This window comes from Myotis nattereri, assembly GCF_964212035.1.
Source record: "Myotis nattereri genome assembly, chromosome: 8".
Taxonomy (NCBI): Eukaryota; Metazoa; Chordata; class Mammalia; order Chiroptera; family Vespertilionidae; genus Myotis; species Myotis nattereri.
The window spans coordinates 84661715-84682623 of NC_138083.1; the positions used below are offsets into that span (position 1 = coordinate 84661715).

General features: G+C 48.5%; 1 protein-coding gene across 1 annotated transcript in view; it reads right to left on the reverse strand.

The window, feature by feature from the left end:
• Positions 1-7983: 7983 nt before the first annotated feature.
• Positions 7984-20909, reverse strand: part of MYO5B (myosin VB) — a gene marked incomplete at its 5' end in the record, with an annotated part of 193696 nt that continues 180770 nt past the window's right edge. Inside the window, 8 exons of the mRNA XM_081097589.1 lie at positions 7984-8513; positions 10454-10534; positions 11856-12030; positions 13119-13404; positions 14782-14932; positions 16056-16145; positions 17516-17667; positions 20025-20168. Of these exons, the coding sequence (XP_080953715.1) occupies positions 8361-8513; positions 10454-10534; positions 11856-12030; positions 13119-13404; positions 14782-14932; positions 16056-16145; positions 17516-17667; positions 20025-20168 (1232 nt within the window). The 3' untranslated portion in view covers positions 7984-8360. The remainder of the gene's footprint in view (positions 8514-10453; positions 10535-11855; positions 12031-13118; positions 13405-14781; positions 14933-16055; positions 16146-17515; positions 17668-20024; positions 20169-20909) is intronic.

Genomic DNA, 20909 nt, shown 5'->3' on the forward strand with positions numbered 1-20909 from the left:
CCACTCTGGCCTAGCAAATATAACTAGGCCACGTCCATCATCCAGAAACGTGCTGCCTATGCCTTGCCACAGGCCGCCTCCCAGCCGGCCCTGTTCCCTTTTTCTCATCGTCCGCTGTAATCTGACCCTCTGCTCTGCTCCTCTTTCCTTCCTGTTGGTTTACGTGAACCCTGAACTTTGGCAGTCGACTCGGTACACACTTTAACAAATATGTATGCTCCTTCTTCATAAGTGTATATAGTCCATGGAATTTGGACTTTGAGTTGATCAAAGCTTACAGCATACTTGATGGTGGGCTTTTTTTTTTAAACCTGCATCTCCTGGAAGATGAACAGGGAATAATAATAAAAATGAAAGCTGCCATTTTGGGACACTGTGTGCCCAGCAATTGAACCAGGTGCTTACATACACTGTGTAAAATTTGCATACCCAGGTGGTATAATTATTACTCTATAAAATAGAATAACACACACTTCTTCCACATCAGAGAAATCTGAATTGAGGGGCATTCTGCAGCCCCATGAGATAGGGGTTTTTCCTTTCTCATTTTATAAGTCAGGAAGCTTAGTCTCAGAGAAACCAAAGAACTTCTAAAGATTCAAAACTAGAAAATTGCTGAATTAGAATTTTGAGCCCCCAATTCTCAGAAGCCCAAGGCTCATGTTGTGTCCAGGGCTTACAGGATGTGGGATATAGGAGTAGGGTAGAAAAAGACAAGTATCATTAGCTAGATGTTACAGAAAACAGGAAAGGAGGAAACAATAAAGTATTTGGAAAGATATCTGGCTAAGGATAACTTTCTGTGCTTGTCAATGTATGGGGGTTTAGTTTCAACCTCACTTTTGTTTCTAAATAATAGGGTTAAGTCAATTTTATCTTTTAAATGTCATTTACAAACGTGTAACAGAAATATTTCTTATTATGAACGACAGTGAACGCTCACCTACTAGGGGGGGAAAAAGGATAAATGGGTCTTTACCTGCTGGTGCTATTGAGAAATGTTAATTAGAAGTAGATGAAGAGAAGTAAAATGCTTGGATAATGATGCCATCTGAGATGTGATTTTTGTGATCCATAAAAACAACTTATCCGTGAGTGAACTTCCATTAAGTTTCATGTTCAAGGCAAAGCACTGGGAATGGAAACCATCTCCATTGTACTTTAGCTAATTTTTAATCGGTAACAGGAATACAAATAATTGACCAGGAAATCAAAACAGCTTATATGAAAGACTGCCATGGTGGTGACTTTCTAAATGTTAGATACAGTATGCACAGTAAAAATGATTGGAATTCTAGACTGATAAATCTTTAGGTTTTTGAAAAGTGGCGATGGCTGTTAAAAGACGCATAAAATGTTGCTTTATTCCTAATTTTTTGTTTTTTTTTCAGATCTCAGGATAGGTTTTTTTCTGGGCTCCAGTTATGAAATGGGTAAGTCTTGAATTTTTACAGAAGTTACTGAAAAAATATCTTTAATAAGAACTCATTAATTTGAAGTAAGTTTCATGAAGGATGTACTTTTAAATGTTAACGGTATACTTCTAAATTATTTCATGCACGTATTTTCAGATGGGTCATTTTTACTGTCTAAAGCACCACTTTAGTTTTTTCCTGAACTCCTTAGGTCAGAAGCCTTCTGGGAACAAATTTGTTGTAAAAAAAGATTACCATTGTGAGCCCCCGGGACATGAAACATTCTAAAACTTTGTGGCTAAGTATAACATTAAACTAGCTAGAAACCCCCAACTAACTTTTATTATAACTTAGTACTAGAACTGAAGATACTAGCACCAAAATAGAGGCAAGGAAAGTTACTCTCAGAAAGTAGAAGGATTTATCCAAGGGTGTATATTAACCTCTGATAAATGGTACTGTCTTGGAGTTCTGACTCCAGAACCAATGCTTTTACCCTATGTCAGTGTTTTCATTCCTAAAGTTCTCATTTTGCTGAAGTTCTCCCTGAATTACTTGATTCTACTCTCAAGGTTGGTGGGCATCCTTATGACCATTTTTTTGAACTCTTTATCTGACAAATTTCTCTCGGTTTCACTGGCTTTAGTTTCTGGGGATTTTGTTTTTTGTTTTGTTTCTTCATCTGAGAGATATTCTTCTGTCTTTCATTTTGTTTGACTTTCCACATTTGTTTACATGAATTAGACAAAACAGCTCTCTCTCACAGTCTTGAAAACAGGGGCTGTGTAGAAGTGACCTCTGTGTAAACTGGGTACCAGGTGGTCTTGGCAGGGCTGTTTGAGCCAGGCGGGCACTCACTGTGCCAGGCCGGAGTGGCCAGTTGTGTGTTGTGACATCCTGTTGGCTCTGCTTGCTCCCTTTGGGCTCCCGGCCAACGTGGGCTCCAGGCAGTTTGGCTGGGAAAGCGCTGCTGCAATCTTGCAGGTAGGCCAGAGCCTAGGAATAGAGCCACGCCCATCCTGTCCAGCGGTAAACATTAGTGTTTACCAGTAGCTCCAATCCTCCATCCCCACAGAGTTCGGAGAGCTCTCATGATTTCCTGACCTTTTCCATTCACTTTGCTTGTTGTGCAGAAGCTGTTCAATGAGCCTTTGGGTGTCTCAGAAGGAAATGCTATATGTATATCGTTGTATATTTTTGTGTGCTCATCAGGGGGCGAGTTCAGGGTCCTTCTGTGCTGCTACCATCTTGAACTTCCTCACGTGTGGCTCTATCCCTCCTGTTTCACTGGTCAGGATTGAGGTGTATGCTCCTGCCATAGCTGCAGACATAGTTTTCTTGCTGAGGTCTTTTTTTAAAAATAATTTTATTTTTCAATTTCAGCAGACATACACTATTATATTAGTTTCAGATATACAAGCCAGTGACTAGACATTTATATAACTTACCAAGTGATCACCCCAATAAATCTAGTACCCATCTGACACCATACATAGTTATTATTGACTATACTGATATTCCATATGATGAACTTGATCTCCCATGACTGTTTTGTAACTAGCAATTTGGTACTTCTTAGTATCTTCACCTTCTTAACCCATCTTCCCAACTCCTCTTCCTTTTGGCAACCGTCAGCATGTTCTCTGTATCTATGAGTGTTTCTGGTCTGCTTGTTTGTTTATTTTGTTTGGATTCCACATATAAGTGAAATCATATGATATTTGTCTTTCTCTGTTTGACTTCTCTCACTCAGCACAATGCCCTTTAGGTCCATCCATGTGGTTGCAAATGGCAAGATTTCATCCTCTTATTTTTCACGTATCTATAGATACAAAAGGCTAATATGCAAAGTGTCCCCTCGGGGGTTCAACAGGGAGACCAGAGTTCGATCGCTCGCTATGACGTGTGCTGACCACCAGGGGGCGGTGCAGAATGAAGGAAGGCCCCAGCCAGCAGCTGGAAGGCCCCCGATCAGCCGATCGCAGGCCAGGCCTAGGGACCCTACCCGTGCATGAATTTCGTGCACTGAGCCTCTAGTATTTTATAAACTCTTTCATACAGATCTTATAAATATTTTCCCACTGATTTTTTTTAATGCCATCCTGACCAGGAGCAAAGTTACACATCTGACTGAGTCGGTTCCTACACCCAAACTGCTTTGTTTGAATTCTTTAGCTTTAAAGTAATTTCTCAATAAGTCTTGTTATTTTATGGGGAATGTGTCCCCCACCCCAACTTTTGCAGGCTGTAGTTTGCTAACCTCTAGTTTAAACAGTCATGATGCATGTTTGAATATAGACCCCAGAATATTTCTCAAGAAAGCATTAAAAAATAATCTTTTCAGCCAATATGTAGCTACAGAATTTTAAATTTCATTTAGATCTATCACAGCACTTTATTTATTCAAAAGTATTTATTTCCACAAATTTTTATTCATAGTTGAATATTACAGTGACTAGTACAAGCATTTTTCTATAAACAAAGGTATAGTTTACAGATTTGTTCAAAATGAAAAAATATTTTTATTATTGTTTCTTCTACAATGTCAGATTCACTCCTGAATATGTGCACCCTGTCAGACAGGCAATCCTTCATCTAAACATCAGTTGGTGGCAAAGTGTTATATACAAATCTGGATTATTCTGATATGTGTCACCTTAGAAAGTAGCTTAAATTCATTTCTGATTGACCCCTTTATCTGAATTAGATTTTTTTTTTTTGAGGAAAAACTGTCTTTAGTATCTAGTGACCTTTATAATAAGAGAAAAAAAGTCTTGTGTTTTATTATCATTGGCATAAACCACTATTTTTCTGATTACCCCCTAGTTTTCTAATTATGGCACCAATGTGTATAAAAAGTGAATTGTGGATATCTGGCTCATGCAGCAAATTAATTTGAGAAACAGACTGCAGAGAAATACTCTAGGAGGAAAAACTACAGGGTCCTGCCCCATGCTGTCACACTTTAATATCTGTTTAGTCATACAGGCATTATACAAGAGTTCAATTTAGGATAACCTTGCTGCCTTAGAATTAGGTCAACCATATGAAAATGGTTAAATTTACTGTATGCCAAAGAAATGGATTCTAATTTATTTGTTACTATAATCTTAACACATTATTTAATGTTCTAAGTAAATATTTGATGAATTGATGGTAGCAGTGTTATTTTTCTAAATTTTCCAAGTTCCTAGTTTTGTCACTTTTTTTTCTTCATTTTTTTTTTTTTTTTTTTTTTTTTTACAAAAGCCTTAAAATTTAGTATAGGAAAATCAAGAGAAGAAACTCCTATTGACGTGCTCCATGAAAAGAGAATGAAAGTCTTTCCCTTTGGGTCTAATCTGCTTGCCAGGTACCATATGTGGAACTGCAGATATGATGGACAGGGAGAATGCATGTCAGTAATATGCTTGCCAACTTCAGCAACAAGTATCTACACTAATAAAAGAGAAAGATGCAAATTGATTGTACCTTTGCGACGCCCACCAGCCAATCAGGAGTATGCAAATTAACCCAACAAAGATGGCAGGTTAATTTGCATACACAGGCGCTGAGTGGCCAGGGGTGGTGTGGGACGCTTGCGTCGTCGCCATGGCGTTCTACACAGCCCTAGCCGCTCTAGGCCTCTGGGCAGCGCGGAAAGGCGGCTCCGGGGCCGGAGTGGAGGCGGTGCCAGCAGCCAGGGGAAGGAAGGCCCATTCTTGCACGAATCTTCGTGCATCAGGCCTCTAGTTAACCTATAATAATGAAAGCGTAATATGCTAATTAGACCAGACGTCTGAACAGCAGAATGACCATTCCCGATGAAGCTGGGGCTGCGAGGGCCGAGCCCCTTGCACAAATTTCATGCATCGGGCCTTTAGTATGTACATAACACACATTACTATAGGTAAACGGGTAGGTCCCATATAATACTTAAAGCACAACTTGTTTAATCTATAGATACTTGATTCTTAAGTAATCTTTATAATGCTTCTAATGTTTTAAAAGACAAAACTTCACCATGATGTTATGCCAGGCATTAAAGTTCTTCCCACAGCAACACTTACTTCAGAGAACTAAGTGATACGTCAGTTATCTTAGTAACTGCTAAAGGCACATAGTGAGAAGTGTCAAATAAATTATGAATATTAAAAAGTAAAGACAGATATCTAGAACAGAGTTCAAACCTTTATGTTGAAGTAAGTTATTTAAATTAAAAATACTGATTTCATGAAGTTGGAAAAAGTTTGAGTTGAACTGACTTTTAAAAATGCAAAAAAATATAAATGCTAACAAAAGATTATAGTTTCTCTAAAGATGCTTATTCCAGTCTCTAAGTGTTAAGTTAAATAGGGCAGATCTAAACATTAAGTAACCAACTACTATATTGTTTTATTGTTAGTGGTCTATAAAAGGCTATTTGTTTTTAAGTATATATAAATTTAGTTTCAGTGAAACACCTTTATGTTTTGGAAGAAGAGAACTAAATCTGCCATTTCTTAGGCTAAGTAGAGGACCGTGCATACGTTTTCCATTTATTCTAATTGTCAAGCTTTCATTTAGTGAGTTGTTGGCACCTGGTGATTAACCAGTGACAGCAGAGAGGTAGTGACCCAAAGAGATGGAGAGAATGAGGGTGTAAGTCAGAATGTAAGGACAGTAAGCCATTGCGTTTATGGAGTCACTGCTTTCAAACTCCTTGACTCTCTGACAAGGCATTTTTGGTTATCTTGAAGAGTAAGGACAGTCCTTATATGAGAGACTCAGTTTTAAATACATTGCAGTAAAAAGTAAATTATCCTAGATAATAAAAGGCTAAATTGCAAATTGACAGAACAGCAGAAGGACTGGTCGCTATGACACACTGACCACCAGGGGACAGACGCTCAATGCAGGAGCTGCCCCCTGGTGGTCAGTGTGCTCCCACAGGGGGAGCACCACTCAGCCAGAAGCCCTGAGCTGGACTCATGGCTGGCGAGTGCAGCGGTGGTGGCGGGAGCCTCTCCCACCTCTGCGGCAGCGCCAAGGATGTCCAACTGCTGGGAGCGAGCCTAAACCATCAGGTGGACATCCCCCGAGGGCTCCTGGACTGTGAGAGGGCGCAGGCCAGGCTGAGGGACCCCCCTCCAGTGCACAAATTTTGTGCACCAGGCCTCTAATACTTAATAAACATATTTTAAAAAAGGGAGCCATGGACCCAATTGGTTTTAGACTGGCCTTCCAAACACAGTGTGTGTGTGTGTCAAAGGGTGTGTGTCATGGATGTCAGATGATGTCACTGGAGTTGGGAAAGGGACTCAGCTCTGCATACCAGTAGACACCCCAGAGCAGCCAGGATGTTGAATGTGGCAGTAGAGGGGGTAAGGTCAGTGACAGATTTGGGCATGGTGGTCAGCAGTCTTTGCCCCGGTGCTATGCCTTGTTCTGCCCAGTGGGCAGGGAGAATGACCGAGGAAGTTGAGCTGTAAGAGCACAGTACTCTGATTGATTGGTTAGGGCTTGGTGTGTGTTGTGTTTCCAAGAGCCTTTTAAGATGAGTGGCTGCGTTAACGGTGGGTGTGTGGCAGGGTGTTCTATGTGTATTTCATGGAGAAATCTTATCTTGACTCAATATGGAGGCTCTATGATTTGTAAACATCTGTTCTTATCAGGAAAACAGCATACTGTTCCCTACCAGAAGTATGGAACAAATAGTAAAAACACGGGTGTGAAGAATATATGTAGGGTTTTCTAACTGAATGCCTGATTTTGAAGAGATGACGACAAATTTGTGAAAGCAGCAAACATATAAAATCTGTTGTAATATCATCAAATACTCTTTTAATCTTTATTTCAGAGCAGAGATATTTATGATTTTTATGTGGCAAATTTGAAAATAACACGAAAAGAGAAAGTTGGCTTAAGTTATTCTCCCTTTTAAAAGAATACTTACAAAAAAAAAATACCCCCAAGATCTTTTGTATAACTTAATTCTTGAACTGATTTTTACAAAGGTTTTTCAAACAACTTGATCCTCGAGATGGTTTGCTTTCCTGTATTATTTGGGTTATCTGGAATCACCAGTGCATTCTGTGATGTTCTCATTGGAGGTTTCGTGGCAGAAAGGGATTAAAGGCTTTCATACTGACTTATTTGGTTCTTAATCTGTAAATAAAAGAGTTGCTACTTTTTCTAACTTTTCGCTTATATAGGTTTTTGTTGACTCAGTAAGTACATGGACTAGCATTGGGAACGTTTTTCCTCCTTGCTCACATCCTTAGTTTGGGACAGCAGCCTTTTTAGCATAATTCCAATAGACTCAGGACTGCACAAAAGCGGTTAAGCACGTGAGGAACTGCCTCATCTAATTTTGCTTCAGAAACCAATACTCAAAATGTCTGGTCTGGAGGTCAGTTATACCATTGTCTCTGCATCACCAGGCATTAAAAAATATCTTTGGGAAACTTCTCAGAAGGCCCAGGCCTGTATTCCTGTTCTCAAAACATTTCCCCACAAGCTCATCCACACCTATAGCTTGTCACCCTGGGGAGACGTCACGCTATATGACAGTGTCAGGCGCCTCTGAAGGCAATTTATGTGACTCATGTAGTTTTAATATTTTATTTTGGACATTCTCCAGTTATATGCAGAGATCAAAAGAAGGCAGTTTCCATTTTGTAGCTTGGCACCTTTTTTATGGCCACGGGGACTGCTTTGCTTGGTGGTATAAATGCTAACATGAACTTGTTTATTCTGAAATCGTACTTCAAAAAATCTCCCATACTTCAAGTGTTTTTATTCTGAGCAGTAGGTACAAAAAATAATGACAGCTGTGTTCTCCTTCTTATGGTTCAGCACTCGGCACATCCTCTCCATGTCTGATTTGATCCACTTCTAAAGCCTGAACAGACCCTTAAAGCCACTTGACTGTATACATCTTCTTGCTCTCACTGCCAATCCAGCCAGGTTGGCAATGCGCGTTGTTCAGACTTCAGTGAGGAACTCAAGATTGAGACACGCTGGGATGTGGATGGAGTCCATAGTCAGAGCAGACGGATTAAAGGGGAACAAAACGGGAAACATGTGCTTGTAGTCCAGCAGCAGTTGCTGAGGGTCATTCCGATCTTGTAGTTGTGCCTGAGGGAAAGGACAAGACCATGTAAAATACTTCCGACACCTACAAATATTTCCCCCTTTCAGTCAGATGTATCAGTAGGCTCTGCTATGAAAGGGCTTGAAGAAATTGTGAAGGTGTTAGAGGACAGTATAAAAATGGGACAAAGTTAACGTATGTAAGTTATTACAACTCAGCAGCAAAAGGTGTGTATACATTTAATTATTTAAAATTCACAAAGTACCTGTAGTCATTTCACAGGAACCCTTTTGTGAATCCTTTATGAGTTTAACAAGCCCCTCAAATTAACATTTTCAAAGGTTTACATAGTCTACCCATACTGCCCTAGCAAATGGTTTGCTTTAATGACAACTTGTGTTTATCCTACCTAAGGTATGCCCAAACATAGAAGGATAGCGTGGATTAGTCCACCATTTCCTCTGAGTACTGTCTAGGGAGCAATAAAACATAAAACTATAGCTGGAAAAAAAATTTTTAAATCCTCACCAGCAGATATGTTTTTACTGATGAGAGAGAGAGAGAGAGAGAGAGAGAGAGAGAGAGAGAGAGAGAGAGAGACAGACATCAGTTGCCTCCAGTACGCACCCTGACTGGGGATTGAACCTGCAACCTTTTGGTGGATAGGACAATGCTCAAACCAACCGAGCCACCTGGTCAGGGCACAGAATTTGTTTCTGATAGAATTGCCAAATACTGAACTTGACTGCTGAGGAAGACTCGCAATCTGAGTGCATATATCTTTCAGAGAATATCCGACCAACCTCCAGCTACCTTTCTCCTCCGTCCTTCATTCAAACCCGAAGTCTGACTTGGCACATAATCTTTTACCTTTGGTCTGAATTCTGTTCTTGTAAACAGGGCCCTTGTAAGTTTATAAGCAGTTCCTTTCAAAACAATGAAGACTTTCTAACCTTGCACTTTGGTTTGTGTAAAGTGTAAAAATCAGTAGCGGGTCAGATATTTCAGTGGCTTCTTCTCTGTCATCCAACTCCTCCTCCCCTTTCAGCGGTGACCTGCACATTTGTCCTAATAACGGGACTCACCATCAGTGCCCCCTGCCTGCTGGGGTGGCCACGCTGGCGAGTCTCTGCCCGCTTCTCTCTGTGCCCGGATCTTTACTAACCCACTGCCTTTTCCCCACTGCACGTGGGGAACAACCTGTGATCTGACTTGGCCTCCTTCCCTTGACCTTCAGCCTCTATCCTCCACTCAGACACCATGCTAAAAGTCATTCATCCGTCTTCCCTGTCCCTGCCCTGACCACTTTCCCCATTTCTCTTTATCCTTGTTTCGTGTTGCCATGAATTCTCTGGCTAAAGAGTGTTTCCCACAGACAGCGGAGAAGTGTTCACTGTGTTATCTTGATCTGAGTCATCATTCGGATGCTATCAGCTACAGTCACACCACAGGTTAGGCGCTCAGCCAGAATCACCCAGGGCTCCGCTTTAGGAAGCTCGTCTTTACGTGAGAAATCCCTTCATTTAAAGGCCGATTAAATAATCATTTCCCTGGTGTTTTCTTTCGAGCATATTCCTAAGGGCAAATATTATAAGTCTTACAGGAAAGACTTAAGAGCTCAAATTGTCCTCTTAAAAGATCATTTCTACTTCCATTTGTGAACAGGCTGATAGCCTTCTGCTTACTTTGTTCATGCCACTTGGCACTGTAGTTCGGAAACATGCTGCTGGCGAATGAAAGAATGCTTGGACTGTGTCTAAAATCTGAGAGGCAGCGATGATAAAAGTTCAGTCTTCTGTGTATATAGTAAGTTATTCATGAGTGATGTGGTTCATGTTTATATTTACCTAAAGAACGTAAGGCCTTTTATCGTATAATGTAACCAGTATTTTATTAATAAAGGGAAGGTTAAAAATCTGAACTTTCAATTTCCTTTATTAGTTTTAGACTAAGAGTTTATAAAATTGATTATTTAAAAACTCACCTGGATCGTGCGTATGAAGCCCACTGTTACTCGTTCTTCAAATTCATTCAAGGGCGTGTAAAGGTTTAGAATTTTGACAATCTGTTGGAATGAAAAACGGTTAGCGGAGAGCTAAATGAACACGAGGAAACTTGAATGTTAAGGACCGTGACATTGACACGAACGAGTCCAGTCCTCTGTAGACAGGCCCACAACAGAGCGCGGCCGGAGTCACCGTTAGTAAAGGGGTTCCGAGCCTTGCCTGGTAGGTCTGAGCCTTCTCACCACATTCCTATCTCCTCCAGCCCCTCCCGCTGCTCTATGGCTTATAACATGAGGATTTTCGGAAACCTGAAATCCTCAGCCTCTTATCTACTCATAATTTAAGGGTTTCTTCAAAAGAGTACTGGGGATCTTACCTCAGGAAACAAAGGTCTTGTTTAGCCACCCCCCCCTCCTCCCCACCCTCCAAATCACTTATAAAGGAACAGATTTTTTCCTTATTTGAATGGAGGATAACCTTTGGCTGCCTATCAATTGTTTGGTTGTAGTAGCATGTCCCAATGCCAATCAATGGCAATTACATTCTGGGAATAAACTTAATATATTTAAAAGGGGGGAAAAAAGTTTGAAAAATTTCAGTGCATTTATAGAAGGGAAGCAGTTTTCTGAAGAGCTTGCTATTTCACCTTTTAGTAGTTCGTGGAAGAGGTAAGGGAATGGTTTACTTGGTTTGGATTTTGCTGTTCTTTAGGTGCTGAGCAGGGAGAAGGTACATGATTTAATTCAGAAGGTCCCATTTTCTTGGTCTCATTTTGAGGAAGGGTGGGGTCCCCCTGTGTGTGGACAGGACTTATCTTTTCATACACTAGTAATAGCTCTGCAACCCTGTCCTAGCATAAATACAATTTTTTGGGGGGAGGGGGGAAGGAAAGGAACACTTAAATGCCTCTGGGTTCTTAATGATTTTATTTAAAACATGTAAATGGATTCTAAATGAAAGCATGAGCATAATGAGATTATAATTTGTAAGAAAACAATTTATTTAATGCCAAATGCCTGATGCTGCCAATTTAAAAAAAAATTAAATTTCTAGGTGAGAAACATCCCAGACTTCAGTGTGAGTGTTTTTAAAAAGTTTGTACTTCAGATTAATGTTTGTGCAATTACTACCTCATCTAAGTGTGCAAGAGGAAGCAGACAGTCAGTGGGAAGCAGTGACACCTCCTTTCACAGACCAAAGTACTCTTTGGCTCCCCGAGGGATGGTATCATTAGGGGATAGAAAGGCTGGAAGTGCAACCCTGAAAAACAGCCACCCACTGGCAAGAACAGACTTGGCACGCAGCTGGGCAGGCTCTGAGTGGCTGGCTGACGGGTGTGCGGGGGTGGGGTGGGGGGATGGGAGGGAGCAGTGGCCATACCTGCTGGGTGCTGAGGGAGGTGCTCAGGGAGCAGATGGCCTCAGCGTCCTCAGGCGTTTTCTTCTTTAACTGCAAGAGCTGGGCGGCTTGGATCAGGGGTTCCATGGTTTGAACGGCTCCACTCTGGTGAAGGTTTCTCCCTCGGAGCCACTCCTCCAGCTGACTTATGTTGTACCTTGGAGGTAAAAGTGGGTGCGGTGAGCTAAGCGGCCCTCCTCATTCAGGATGAGCACACCGGCAGTGTGTACTCTGCAGCCTCGGCACGACCCACTACGGTTATCGGGCTCCTCACTTTAATTGTCCCACATGGGCCAAAGCTTGAAAAGCGCCTGGCACTCTAACTGTGTTGAATGGATAGGTGCCTAAAACAAAAATGAAGTACCTAGAGGGGCTGTATAAGTTAATGGGGAAAAGAGGCATTAAATATACTGAATTAAAACAACTAATCTATATACTAAAAGCCTAAGCGACCATTATGGTGGAACAACCAGAACAACTGGTTGCTATGATGGGCACTGACCACCAGGTGGCAGACACTCAATGCAGGAGCTGCCCCCTGGTGGTCAGTGCGCTCCCACAGGGGGAGCGCTGCTCAGCCAGAAGCCGGGCTGACGGCTGGCGAGCGCAGCAGCAGTGGCAGGAGCCTCTCCCACCTCTGCGGCCGCACTAAAGAGCAACGAGCAGGCGGGTGGTAAGGAGCGAGGAGTCCAGGACTGTGAGAGGGATGTCCGCCTGCCGGCTTAGGCCCAATTGGGATCCTGGACTGCGAGAAGACACAGGCTGGGCTGAGGGACCCTCTCTCCCCCATTGTACGAATTTCATGCACAGGGCCTTTAGTATTTAATATTAACAAACTCACAGGGTGGAGCAAAAGGAGGTTTACAGTTGTGAGTACCTGAAACACAGAGTTTATTCTTGTATTATTATTTACTAGTTATTGTATTTTCCACACGAACCACTGTAGACCTACTTTTGGACCACGCTGTGCTTACACTTCTGTGTGAACCTTCCTGGCACTTGCCGCATTGATTTTTCTCTCGGACCTACCCACACTGTCTTTAGTCTTTCAATGAGAGTATGTCAATGTCTTTAAGCTTTGAACCAATTTGTTTACCAAGTCACCATCTCAGTGTTTGATGAATTTCACCAGCACATGAGAGGCGAGGGGTGTGAGGTGCACACTGACTGGGACAGGACTGCCCGGTGGACGTGGGTTTCACTTGCAGAGAGGAGTCTCGGCTCTGACCCCGGGCCGGCTCCTACCTGAGCTGCATGCCCGTGCTCCAGGAGCACACGTCCTTCCGCAGGAGCAGGTTGTTGAGCGTCACGGCCGTGATCATGTAGAAGAGCTGCTTGAACACCTGCAGGATGATCTCGGGGTCCAGGCCCTGGTCGCACATGACCGTGTGGAAGGAGCTCATCTGGCGGATGACGGCTTCCAGGCAGTAGGCGTGGTCCCCGTCCGCCATGCTGGACGAGCGCTTCCGGTAGCCCGTGGGCTTCACCCCGGACAGGCCCTGGATGCTCTCGTTTTCCAACATGGCCGAAACTGCAAGGAGAGCGCATGACAGAGGCCGGCACGCCCCCCGAGGTCCCCCAAGATCTGGCGTCCGGGCCATTCAGCCCTCTAGCACCCAGGCCCATGGCAGTGGTACCAGCCAGAGGGTACAGTGGCCACATGCCCACAACTCACAGCATCAGCACAGACATTTCTAAGGCGTTGGTCTCTCTGGAATAAGGGAGCTGTTGACCATTGGGGACGGGACAGAGGGGATGGGCATGTACCAAGTCGCTTCTGTTTCTGCACTGGGTTCTGTGTGAAGGGTCCCAGGTTTGAGAAGTGAGCAACGGGGGTGTCGTCCTGGCCCTGGACCCAGGGATCCTGCCGGTGGTCAAACAGCTCCTCCCCCTGAGCCACTGACACCCAAACCGCAGGGTCCCGTCTATTGCGCAGCACTCGACTGCGAGCCGGGTACTTGAGGTTCAGGATTTCTCTTCATCTCCCAGCAACCTATTTGCTGAGGAAACCGAAGTGTACGGAGGCCACACTGCTAGGAAGTGGCAGGGCCAGGGGTTGAAGCCAGGCCGCCCGACTCCAGAACTGGTGCTGCTGGCCGTCACGTTACCCTGAGTCATGAGGTATTCCCGTCCTCCCAGTGTCCGGTGAGGACACACTGTGCCTCACGGGCAGATTTCAGACAGGAGGGCGAACTCAGAGTGACCTTATCCAGGGATATACTTCTGGACGGCATGGACTCTATCCTACTTGGAATTCTCCTCGGACCTACTTATGTTGTAAGAACCTGGGGCAAGCATGACATGTAGGTCCCGGGGACCATTTCCACCCCAGCCGCATGGGACAGCAAGTGTCATTCTTTTACCTTAAAGAACTGTTTTGTTTTTTGTTGTTTTTTTTTTTTTTTAATTCGGGTGTCATGTTAATGCCCAGGTGCACTGCCCCGGACAGAGTGGGCGTTCAGTCGCAGCTGCCGCATGAGCGCCCACCACTGCCTGCTCTCACACGAACACAGTTAATGCTTTCCTTTCCCCATACGTGAAGCGTCTCTACGGGCAAGAGGATTCTGTATCTTTACGGCATGCGCATTTGTGCCTTTGAACTTATATTTATGACCTATGGAAATTAGTCTGTTTGGGGAAGAATAACACCATGTGCTACAGAAAAAGAGATAAGGGGAAATATGCATATTCTCCACCCCGGCACTATGGACTCCAATGGGAAGGCGCTGGAAATGTCGTAGCTCCTCTCGAGCACTCAGCACACTCCTCGCAGCTGCCCTCACTGGGCGGTCCTGGTTTCTGGGGGCTGTGCCCAGTAGACCCAGTTCCCTAAGGGTAGGCAGGGCTCCCCACACCTCCCCCTCCCCTCAGACCCGTGGTGAGCCCGGGAGAGCGGCTGCCAGCTTACCGATCATGGGCTGTAGCACGCCCTCGGCGATTTTAATGAGCTGCTGGTAGATCTGGATGGAAAGGTCGCTCAGCACCTGGCGGTACTCGGTGAGGTCGAAGTTCTTAAGACAGTGCTCATTCTGCTTGGCGGTGTTCTGCGTCATGAAGCCCTGCAGCGGGAGAGGCTGGCTTTATTGAGGGGCTGGGGTCTGCCCGGCTTGGCAGGAGTCCTGTTTGCTCCCTGTTTACCTGATGTGCTGTGAGTCCCTGCCATGTCACATGACAAAGGGGGACAGGGACAGAATATAGTCTGTTATCCCAGGCGGAAGAATGCGTCAATCAACCCTGTCCTGGCACAGACGATGGACTAGAGGGGAGCTTTGAACATTGTGCTATGCTGAGTGACACACATCTTGCCCTTGGGAAGGGTGGAGGCTGAGATGTGAAGGAAGGGGGACAGGAAAGGTGAGGGGACCTGTGGGGAGGGAGCAGTGTCTGGCACAAGCTGGGTTCTCACAGGTGAGACTGGAGTGAAGACGTGCAGTGTGTTACTGGCCCGGGCTGAGTGCAGTGCACGGGGCACCAGTGCTGGGAAGGGTGGACTCGGTCAGATAGGGCTGGGCCCGAGCAGGGCATGACACAGTGAGGTCAGATGGCCGCAGGCCAAGGAACCGCATGTGGCTAGAAGCCGAAGCTGGGCCTCAAGGTCAGCCTGTGCAAATGGACTGGCTGTGTTGTACCTCTTCCCTGTGGTTCTCTGTGTGCACTTGAACGTGGACACACTGTCAGCTGGCACGGCAGACAGTCTGACGCACCAGGCGACTGGGCTTTCTCCCAGCAGGCACTGCCAGGCAGGGCTCTTAGGCAATTCAGTCTCCAGGTGTCCCTGGAGAGTCCCAGGTGCTCTCAGATGGCGGTGGGTTATGCAAACTCATTTCCTAATGCTGCTTACGTCATCCAGGGAGGGGAGCCCTCGGGGGCCCTCGGATCAGGGGGCCTGCCTCATTCCTGCTTCTAGCTCCAGGGAGAGGAAGGCTGCCCAGGGCCTGGTCTCAGAGGGCGCCCCCCACACCTCACCCCCTCCTTAGGGAGAGGTACAGGGACAGAGCAGGCTGCCCGGATCCGAGGTGCTCCCCACACCTCACCCCCTCCTTAGGGAGAGGCACGGGGACAGAGCAGGCTGCCCGGATCCGAGGTGCTCCATGTTGCTGCCGGCCCGAGGAAACTGCTGGAGGGTTTGGGGCACCTGAGGAGCTTCAAGGTAGACGCGGGGGCTTGTCAGGCGGCACTCACCTCGTCCCCGCTGTACTGCTTCAAACAGTGAAGCAGGCGGCAGGTGTTGGACAGCCAGAACGATGTCATCTCAAAGTCGTCGCTGTGCTTCTGAGGAAAGGAAAAGCCGTCCCTCCTCAGGAGTCAGGTTCCCATTCGGTCTCACGGTTCCCACTCTTACCCGCAGGCCCCCAGCAGCCTGATGAGCAGTCACAGAGGCCAGACCCACTGCCCAGAGGCTGTGCTGCCCTCCCCCCACCTCTGGGCATGGCACACAGACCCTCCTGGTCCCCTGACCAGTGGCGCGCACACCGGACAGGCTGCTTTCCCAGCTGAACAAACAAAGCAAAGTGACACCGACGAGCTGGACCCAGGGGCCCTGGGCGGGCGGTCCTGGCAGGTCTGACTCTCAAGTGGCCCAACGTGGGAGAGGCAGGAGCAGCCGTGAACTAAATATTCTGGGATCCCATTCACCCAGAGGCCGCATGGCCCCCGCGGAACTCTCTGGAAAACGGCTACCAACCAGCCGCTGCGGTGCAGTTTCTGCACTAAAACTAGTGAGTCCCCGCATCGCCTCTGCCAGGGACACTGGCTATTCAGCAGGAGATAGGGGTGCCTGTGGGACAGTAGAACAGGAAGCTGAGCAGAAGGTGACGGCGGGCTGGGCATGCTAAGGAGCCTGGGGGTTAGGAAGTGACCTCTGAAGTCAGTCCTGGACTCACCTAGACTGGCCCAGGCCCTCGTACAAGAGGTCAAAGCAGGAGACACCATCTGGGAGTCGCCTGCATATGTTTAGAGCCGGGAGTGGATCAAAGTGCCTACGAAACCCATGGCAGAGGTGGGGGTACACCTACTGATACGAAGCTGGCATGAAGCTGGGCGGGAAGGCGGCTATGGCACGCTCAGGAGGCAGCGGGCAGCCCGGCCCAGCGGGTGGCAGGATGGGTCTGGGCGCGGTGCTGCAAGGATGGCTTGCATCCTGAAGTGTAAGCTCGGGTGAGAACTGGAGAAGATGGGCTCCTGGGGCAGCGCCTGGGCCTGGGCCTGGGCCTGGGCCTGCTGGGTTGTGTAAAGCACCTCCCCTCCCACCTGCTGGCCCCCCGTGTGGCCAGGCCTCACCTCCCTGTGCCGCCCCCTGGGAAGCGGGCACCAGCCCCTTGGGAACGTCAGGGAGAGAGAGGGTCTGTGTTCAGGTTGGTCCCCTGAACGTCACTTCAGGGCGGGGCAGCCACATGGCTGAGGATGGACGTCTTCCTAATGCTCTGGGCCCTGGGGCTCCTGCCGTCTCTGACCTGAGGACCTGAGCATCCTTCTCTGGGAACCGCCAGGTCTCCCAGTGACACACGTGAGCTGCTGCCGCCCTCATGTCATTTACCGGCAGAGCGGAGCCTGGAGGACTCCCTGCTGCAGCACCCAGATGGGGAGAAGCAACGGGAGGAGTGTGGGTCCACCGCCAGCGCCCCCTGGTGTGGGACACGTACCTTGAGGACTTTCTTAATGCCGTTGATGGTGGAGGTCAGCAGGGAGTGCACCTTGAGGTCGTCGTTGACGTAATCCGCGTGCCTGATGCACATGTAGAGGATGTAGGCGGGAAGACAGGGCACTGTGCCCGCCAGCGCCTGGGGCTTCAGCTCTGAGCAACAGACACGAGGGTTAGACTTACAGCGATGCCTGGGGAGTGAGAGTCATCTGCCTGCAGCTCACCTGAGAAGGACCGCGCACGGGGCTGGAGGAGCAGGGAGAAGCTGCACCCAGGGACCCAGACTTCCCTCACCCTGACCACCAGCAGTTCCGGGAACTAGTTAAAACCCCTCGCAGCCCTGGCCAGTGTGGCTCAGCAGTAAGAGCGTCGGCCTGCGCACCGAAGGGCCATGGGTTTGATTCCGGTCAAGGGCACGAACCCGGGTTGCAGGTTTGATCCCCGGTCGGTCAGGGCAACCAGTCAATATTTCTCCTCTCTCTCTCCTTCTCTCCTCCCTTCCCCTGACCCTTCCCCTCTCTCTGAAAATCAATGGAAAAAATATCCTCACTTCTCAGGTAAGGATTAAAAAAACAAAACAAAAACCCAGACACACAGTGCTAATCACTCCGTCCATAACATTTGAACGGGCCCCATGCCTTGTCCTCACAACACGGGAGGACAAGAGCCAGCAGCGGCGCCCGCCCGATTCACACACCGTGGCCGAGCTCCTCGCCAAGCGGCCCGAGGGCAGAGGACAGCAGAGACTGGAGCGGCTCCCCCGCTGGGGAGGGTCCCACAGCCCTGCTGTCACGGGCGCCAGCGCAGAGGAAAGATGCAGGAGAACGGGGCCTGGGTGTCAGACCCAGCTGTGCTCACGGTGGCCCTCACCCTCCACTCTCATTACTTCCACCCCGATCTCCGTCCAGCCCGGGCCCCCCAGGTACCTCCAGGCCTGGAATGACACTGAGGGAGGCCCCTCCCCTCCACCTGCAGGTAGGCCACGGGGAGGAAGGGGCAACACCCTCAAGTCTTCTGCCAGGGAGATCCTGGGCGGGCTGGGATGTGCTGCCAGCATCTCCAGCTGGAACCTGGGCTCCTGTCCCCTCAGTACATCCCACCCTTCGGGCTAAATGCTAACTCTATGGGGCCGGAAGGCTAGAAGAGGTCAATGGGGGGGGAGAAAGAGGACGTATGTAATACTTTCAACAATAACAATAAAAAAAAGAAAAAAGTGCTAACATAGGCCTAATGCTCTGGGTACATTTGGGCAGTTACAGGCTCAAGAGATGGCAGGGGCTTGGCCTGGCTTTAACGATAAGGCCAGTGACATTCATTGAGAAGAATGTATTTTAAAGCCCACACTTCCGACCCACAACTTCTCGCGTCGAGCCTGCTGCGTGCGGAGATGGCACCGCCTGTCCTGTCCGGGCGAGCTCTGCCTGAGAGCTGGTGACGTCAGCCCATTTCCCAGAGCTCGCTGGGTCTCCCGCGGAACACGAGGATCGGGAGCAGGGCCATGGTCGCGCCCGCCTCTTGGTCCTCCACGGCAACCAGCCAAGGCCGGGCCTGGGGCGGTCGGAATGGTGTGGCGTTCGCCTGCATGGGGGTCTGTGGGGGGGGAGGCGACGGGCTGCGCTCAGGCAGCTCATGGGCGGGGACCTGGCCTTGGCCACCTGAGCAGCGACCGTCTCCGTGATGGTGAGGATCTGTTACTCACAGGCTGTGACCTTTGAGTTTCAGTCACTAGAGATCAAAGGTTCATTCTTAGCAGCATTGGAACAATATGCAGCCTGTTTAAGGAAGTTTGAGATGAACTGGTGTCACACTGAGTTGTTGGACAACAGGGGGGAATGTATCCTTTATGGAAAGAGCAAAATACTCTGCTACGACCAAGGCAAAGAGCCGAAGTCACACTCCCTTCCTCCTGTAGCCCTGGGCACAGTGGACCTTGATAAATTAAAAGTTCTCTAAAACAACGCTTACCTCTTATTTGGGCTTCAAATGCCCCTGCCAAAGCTACCTCTTCAGATTCCTCATTACAGAGGGGCTCTGTGCGCTAACATCGCACGGTCACCTGTGCTATATTTCATGACCTGGGGTGGGGGTGGGGGGGCAGTATCCTCATCCCCATTTCACAGGTGGGAGAACCGAGGCCCCGCAGAGAATGGAGCTGATGGCTCAGGGCCCAGAGGACCAGCCCACCAGCGTCCTTTTCTCATCCGGGACTCTCTCCTCTAAGATGCTCCCTCTGGCTCTGCGGGCGGCTGCTGCACTGGGCTGGGTGCCAGTTAGATGGGGAACAAGACGAGAGGAGAGGGAACCATACAGTTGACAGACCAGGCCCAGGGCATCTCAGCCCCCACACAAGCCACAGCCGCACCCCCAGGAACTCCCCAGCCACGCAGCAGCTGGAGGCCAGGGGTGCGAGGGGGAGCAGAGAAGGGGCAGGGGTTGTGCAGGGGATTGGAGGACAGGGGCTGAGGAGGTGGAGGGTGACGGGAGAGGATGGTGGGTGCCACGGGCCTGACCTGTCACCAGGTTCCGGATGAGGAGGGCCTCGTCCTCCCGGTGGTACTCCAGCATGCCCTGGAAGTCCTTCTCCTTCCGCTGGACAGCGACCTGCCTGCTCAGCTCCTGGTGCCTCTTCCCGTTCTGGGCTAGCGTCTGGGCAGCTGAGCGGGAGGAGACAGCTGGTCACGGGGGTCGGGAGGGTGGACAGGGCACCCGAGGAGTCCCGGGTTCCAGATGGAGCGGCGATGGAGAGGCGCACCTTACTTATCAGAAAGCAGCAGCTGCTGCCGCCACCCGAGTGACCCGGAGAATGAAAGCTCAAGGAGTAGGAAGCAGGGACCCACAGACGGAGAGCGGGGAGGGGGCAGAAATGGAGGGAGCTGGCCGGAGGCTGAGCAGGACAGACAGCCCTGCCCTCACCGGGGGCAGCAGGCGGGCAGAGCGGGTGACTGAACACCTGAGACGGGAGCTGTGCCCCCTAGGCCCACGGGGCAGGACAGTTAGGGCTCAGCCCGCCCTGGGAGGCAGCTCCTGATGAGGACAGAGGAGGGGAGCATCCAGGTGCTGAGGTGATCAGGAGGGTTCCACGCGAGGTGGCATGTGCCAAGGGGGGTGGGAGCGATACGGTTAGAGTTGCAGTAGAGAGTCAGAGGAAGAGAACGTTCTGGATGCTTCTAAAAGAGCAACTGAAACCTGCGTGACCTCTGTGGGCAGAAGCTGAGTCAGACCTCCCTCTCCTTGCTGACTAGCACGGCAGGCGTGAGGCCCTGGGGTGGGGACTTGCATTATGTGGCTCCTTCCACACCAGGCCGTGCCTCCAGCTTCAAGCCCGTGGAGGGCAGGGCCACAGGCCACTGTCTGTCCGTCCCGCGCTCCAGCCCTCGGAGCTCAGAGTAACACCG